Source organism: Periophthalmus magnuspinnatus, chromosome 7, assembly GCF_009829125.3.
Source record: "Periophthalmus magnuspinnatus isolate fPerMag1 chromosome 7, fPerMag1.2.pri, whole genome shotgun sequence".
Classification (NCBI taxonomy): Eukaryota; Metazoa; Chordata; class Actinopteri; order Gobiiformes; family Gobiidae; genus Periophthalmus; species Periophthalmus magnuspinnatus.
In genome coordinates, this window is record NC_047132.1 from 26,128,765 (window position 1) to 26,135,277 (window position 6,513).

At 36.8% G+C, this 6,513-nt stretch overlaps 1 protein-coding gene across 2 annotated transcripts; it reads right to left on the reverse strand.

Annotated features, from left to right (window-relative positions):
- Positions 1–1,370: 1,370 nt before the first annotated feature.
- b4galnt1a (beta-1,4-N-acetyl-galactosaminyl transferase 1a) lies at positions 1,371–4,336 on the reverse strand. Of its 2 annotated transcripts, XM_033970253.2 has the most exons (10): positions 4,137–4,336; positions 3,872–4,054; positions 3,452–3,558; positions 3,316–3,353; positions 2,771–2,951; positions 2,551–2,643; positions 2,283–2,470; positions 2,076–2,216; positions 1,706–1,943; positions 1,371–1,585 (listed from the first exon to the last, which is right to left on the reverse strand). In XM_033970253.2, exons 1-10 carry the CDS (start codon positions 4,334–4,336, stop codon positions 1,374–1,376), a joined length of 1,581 nt encoding a protein of 526 aa, XP_033826144.1. In that variant the 3' UTR covers positions 1,371–1,373. The 2 variants fall into 2 exon arrangements, with proteins under 2 accessions (XP_033826144.1, XP_055078856.1); XM_055222881.1 differs by lacking the exons at positions 3,316–3,353; positions 3,872–4,054; positions 4,137–4,336 and having other exon boundaries at positions 3,452–3,556.
- Between the last annotated feature and the right edge of the window lie 2,177 nt (positions 4,337–6,513).

Here is a 6,513-nt window from a genome sequence, read left to right on the forward strand (position 1 = left end):
CCCCCTGTTGTCCAATAATCACATCACTTGTCCTCACACTTGTCTTACCTTGGCCTAACACAGCTAAACGTTGGAGTTCAAAACTAGGACAAAACCAGGAAAAACTAATTTTTTTTTTTTTTTTTGCTTGATGTTGGACGGGCAAGTGAATATTTTTTATCCAGTCCATATTTCAAAGGGGTCTCTAGACACACTGCCCTTTGGGTTTTCCCTTTAAAGCTCAAGGAGGATTTCGCTAATTGGGAGAAAGTATTCCACTTCAATTAGAACACGATACACGAGCCTCAAGCCAGCTGTTTACTAGACCGAAACAACGTTTTCACAATCACAAATTAACTTATTTGTAAAAAAAATACAAAATAAATAAATAATAATAAGCAAAAATAAATAAATAAATAAATAAATAAATAAATAATAATAATAATAATAATAATAATAATAATAATAATAATAATAATAATAATAATAATATGAAAGAAAACTCCTATTTGTGGGGTTAAAAAATAAAATAAAGTAGATTTATCATATTGATATGTTATATGTCTGTTTCTTTTATTCCACATTGTAACATTTAATGCTGTATTATTATTATTATTATTAATAATAATTTATTTTTTTACATGTTCTCAGTTTGGACTTGTGCTTCCATCTTGTGGTGAACAGCACTCATGGCAGTCTTTTGGTCTGAGGGTCCATGATACTGATGCAGAATGTGGTCTGAACTGTGTAACATCTGTTCTCCATTAGCCTTGGTCTTGTACTGTTATTTTATACTAGGTCAACAAATCGTTACATGAATAAAATAAACACATTAGAAAATCATTCCCAAGTAGGCCCACTATTACTTCTGTCAGAAGTGTCTTACAATAAGTATTCAGTGGCTTTTGATAGGATTTAGTCATATAGGTTTATGTTGAATTGCAAATAGGGCAATATATTTACCGTTATCCATGTAAATGGTTGAACCACAAAACAAAAGAAACATGATCAAAGGTTTCTCTTACTTCTTACTACTTCTTACTTCTCTCACTAATGACTGGTGGTAAAATCATTTATGACTAGGCGTTTACTGGCAAGGTGAGGCAAGTTTATTTGTATAGCACAATTCGTAGACAAGGTAATTCAAAGTGCTTTATAGAATAAGAAAGACATTAAAATAATAATGACATTAAAATAATAACAATACAACAAATCAAAACATAAATAGTCACAAATAATCATCATTTATATATATATATTTATATATATATATATATATACATATATATATATATATATATATATATATATATATATATATATATATATATATATATATATATAGAGAGAGAGAGAGAGAGAGAGAGAGACACACATATGAGGAGAGAGAGGTTCTACTGGCTTGTCATGCACTTGAACCTGTCAGTAAAATAGAAGACTTCATTGAACAGTTCATTATCTTCAGTGTTAAACGAATAACGAAATTTATCATATTTTTTTTCTGTGTCTGTCTTTGCCCAGGGCAGTTTGATTTTTGAGGCATGGTTCACAATGACGTCACTGCAGGAAGCAATGTGCAAGAGGCCAAGACCATCAATAAAGAACTCTGGAATATAAAACATATGATCAATTCAAGAGGATATGCACATGGCTACTTTACTTTACTTTATTGGTTGCAATGTGTTTCTTAAGCTTTATCTTTTGGTATTAATTGTAACACACCCACCTAGATGAGCATGTCGGGCTAAGCGGGGGTTAAATCCCACCTCTCGCACCTTGTCTGTCCTTCCCATGAAAAAGTTAATGACAGCATCAGCCACAACACAGTTAGGAAAGCCTTGTATGGTGTGGTGGTGTCCAGTCCGAATGTGTAAGCAGTCCCCCTCCTCTCCTCCATCTTCCACCGAAATAGTGTGACGGTAAGTCGCTGTGTAACCGGTCACCTCCCGCACAGCCCCACCCACCTGTGCCCAAGGCATAGAAACATAAAGCAACATGAGTCATGGTACCGTTAGAGGTAGGGCTTACTCAGACATGTTATAACAGGCTGTGTGCCTCAATAAGCATATAGTAAAAGGACAACACAAATCACTCACCAGATCCAAAGTTGTTTTCTCTAAAATATCCACCATCTTCTCCAGTTTAGTGTTTGATGTAAAGTAGAAGTCATCATCCACCCAAAGCACATATTTGGTGGTTACCTGAGACACTGCAAGGTTTCTGCCCGCAAACCAGCCCTGTGGAGGTGAAAAGCCAGTGTACTAATGTTCATATAATTCTAAGATGTTATTGAGACTGTTTACCTTTCCAAATGGCATGAAATACTGCTCAATATATGGCCCGGTCACAGGCTGAGGGTGCTGGTTATCATCGGCTATCACAATCGTGACTGTGGGGTAGTACTTCCGAACGCTGTTAATGAGATCTCTGAGTTTGTCATAACGTAGAAAAGTCTTTGTAGCTAGAGTGACCAGTGCACTGATGTTGTACTCTAGATTAGATAGAAAGAAGAACAAAAATATTAATTAAATCAAATGAAGTGATGGTTAGCATTTGAATAATGTTTCAGACCTCCTTGATGTCCAGAGTTGTAAAGCTTCGGAGTACGTTTGTGTTGGATTTTAATTGTGAAAAATGAACGATGATCCTCAGTTCCAAACTCAACTACACAGACAAAGACATAAACAATTACTACAACATTGCATTACATCTGAAGCAATAAACTGTTTTCCTTAGACATTTGCTTAACTTATTTAAGTAAAAAAATATGGAGTTACTGATAAGTTTGTACCATTCTCAGCTGTCCTGGGATGGAACACAGTATTAGTGTAGGTGACAAGACTCAGCTGCTTGTTCAGAGTGGACAGATTTGGACTGGATAGGGTCATGTGATTTTCATTTTCTCCTTTCAAAGAGACACCCTCTACAATGGCTGCAACATCAAAAGTGCCTAGTGCAGCTCTCAAATAGACCTTCAATAAAAATACATATTTAATTTTTTTCACAGCTCAAATATTTAGATAAATAAATCAAACAGTGAAATATTTTAGTAAATAAATTATGAAAATTATTTTAAAACTCCAGTCACGAGTGTTCAGAAATATGTATATAGTCATGAGTGGATACAATAAGAGGGATGCATTAGGAAAAGCAATGTAGGAGAAGAAAAGTAGTGACCCCAGACAGGGAAAAAGCAGATACTATACTATAGACACTAGAAAAACTTTACATCAAACTTAAACGTTAAATATTAAATGTGGATGATGTACTTTGCACTTCACCTTGAAATATATGATGGATGCTTATGGTTTATTGCACCTCACAGTGTGTACTTACATTGTACATCGATGCTCTGTTTGTTTTGAGAGCCAACCCTGCAACATGAGAATATGTATTACTGCAAGTAGAAACTGAAATGTACATAGTACTATCAGCACCAGTAGAAAAACACTGTTTAAACTGTGGTCACTACCAGGTAGGATGATAGTTTTGAGTGGTCGTACTACCACTCCCTGTGTAGGATACTGCAGAGGACTATTGGCTTCAGCCACAATGAGTCCATTGGCTGCAGTGTAAGACCTGTGTTTGAAACAGACAAAAATATAAGCTAAGCTGTTACTTTTCATTTTACAAGATTACTATAATTAATAAAATATTTTTTTATAATATAATTTCACCACAGTCATGTTAATTATGTATTGTCCCATTATACTACAGGTTTTTTATATGACTAAAAAGGACCTCAGGCCCAGACCATTAGCTGTGCGCTCTTTGTCAGTCTGAAGTCCACATAAGTGAAAAGGTAACTATAGACAGGACTGTGTATTTGTGAGTCAAAATGCAAATCACTGTATGTTGTATATACTCTCACATAAAATGGCCCATGTCTTACCTCTTCTGAAAGCTGCTGTATTCCTGTGCTCGATGAACCTTTACCTTCTCTGGATCAGAACGAGACTCCAAAAAGGCACTGTCCAGATTGTGAGCATTAACTCTGGGAAAAATCCAATTTGAGAATGGAAGCCGAAAGCTCTCCTTATCAGCTATACATGAGCACACATTTAGTGCGACTTTACTGCCATAAAACAAAATGATATTGTCATAATCACGCTTGTTTTAATGTATGTTTCACAAATAAAGACAAGGCAGCCACACACCATGCAATCTCCTCCTTAACTCTAACGCCACTTTCGTCAACAGTATTTTGGTACTGGCTGATCCACTGGAGGAGGTGCGCCTCTTCTTGACTGGGTAAAGAGTTCCCTCCTGAGGGTCCCACGTGCTTCCATACATACACAGTGAGACCAAGTCCAGTACAAATTAACAAGCCAAGAGTCTTTTTATGGAGATACAGCATCTAAGATGAAAATAAGAAAAGATAGTTAAACTTAAATTTTAAAAAGTGTCATAATAGCTATTCGTCAGCTTTTACTTGTCGTGTGTAGACTAACAGGTCTGGGTGCACCTGAAGCTAAAACCACTAAATAAAACGATTACATTTATTACTGGTCTAAGACAACAGCTTTGCAGGACAGGGTGTGGGTTTAGTTCTTTGTTGCTACACTGGCCACTCCTCATGGGATAAGTTATTTGCATTGGTTGGACATATAATATGAACAATTTGCATTATAGTAGTTTCCTCTCTCAGTGCCCTGTCGTAGTTAGACAGAAAGTCAGTAAAATCTGATGCACATTTCAGATTAATGATGGCATAACGACGATTATTGTCATGCCTTTTTTTTTCTTTTAGCTGCTTTTCCAAAATGTAGAAATAATGAATTATGGCGAGAGCTGGGAGTAATTTTGTCATATAAAGAATAGTTGGAAATGGTTCATCACAGTTTATCAGCTCTCAATGGTCCATTTTCCATTAAATTTAGCCTAGTTTAAGATCAATATTGCATTTACAGTGAATAAAATATAAAATAATCATCTACTTCTGTTATAGTTTAATACCAAGTAAAGCATGTCACCTAGCATGTGATATTTTGCAGTTCATTCAAAAGTATCATGACCAATATTCCCTCTAATTTTTCACGAGTCTGAGCAAACACACAAACTCCCTGAGCGGTCCCATGGACCACTGTGAGCGAAATCAGACGTGTGCACTGTGGTCATGCTGCATCACATCCATCCAAGTTAAATGGTTTATTAAAAGAATCAAATTACCGCATTTACATTTCTGTTATAAGACTTTTAATTAAGTGCTTTAGCCACTTATACAATGAAAATGACAAAAATCTTGCTCATGACCTGTATAGTATGTTAATGCTATTGGAAGTATAAATATTTTATTTTTACTATGGCAAAACATGAGCTTCCAACCAAACCAAGCCAACTGTAAACTCCAATGTTGAAAACACACTTAACATTTTTATGATAAAGCTCTGACTTGTATTATGAGTATAAGCCATTGTGTGAAGCTTTTGCTGTGCACTGAGTGAGATTGTCCTACTGTGTCTGGGACAGTCCGTTAACTCTTTTTCAGTATATGACACGATCATTTAATTTTTACAACTCATAAACTAGTGACAGTCAATGACCAACACACACTGAGGGGAATCTGTATCTGCACAGCTGCTCTATTACTGTACACTTACATATCATATCAAAACACAATATATAATGTGTATTTGTATATAAAATATATTCAAAACAAGTGGTATGGGTCAAAATAAATAACAACAACAACAACAAACTTTATTTATAAAGCGCTTTTCATACAAGAAAAATGTAACACAAAGTGCTTTACAGTGCATTAAAATCAATCCCACCCACCAAACCCACCCAACCACCCCACAGCCCAACAACCCAACCCCAACACATCAATAAACACAACCAGACAACCCCCCACCCCAATGCACACTCCCACCCCCCACCCCAACACATGTTAAAATACCTTTGGTCTCATTAAAATATGTTTAAATGCCATAGGCTGGATAAAGATGAACCAGATGAGAGAGCGCCACCAGAGGAACCATCTGCACCAGGAGCAGGGTCACCCGCAGCCACAGGACACCGGCCCAGGGCCCAGAGGAGAGATGAGGTCAAATATATATTTACAAGCCACACACTGCAAACAGTGAACAAACACACACACTTCAAAATGTAAACAAACACACACTGGAAACTAAGAACACACTGGACATGATTGTACAGTGAGACAGTCATTCTGCTACAGTGGCTCAGTGGTTAGAGGTTGGAGGATCGAGTCCCGCTCGGACCAACTCGGACCCGCTCGGCGCAGATTGGCATTAGCTAATGCTAATGATTACGCATGATATATTTGACCCACAATTAAGTCAATAGCAGAATAAACCACGCTTACCGATCAGGAACAGCATCCAGTCCATCAAAACATAAGGTCCCTCTACTCCTGAGTCCACCATGAGATCTTCACTCGGTTCCGTGAACCGCTCCGGGTCCGAGATGCCTCTAGTTTAACTTGTACAAACATCCACAGTGTCCTCGGTCGCGTACTTCCTTTGTTTTGTCCGTTTCGTCATGTTTAAAACACAAAACTGCTACAAAACA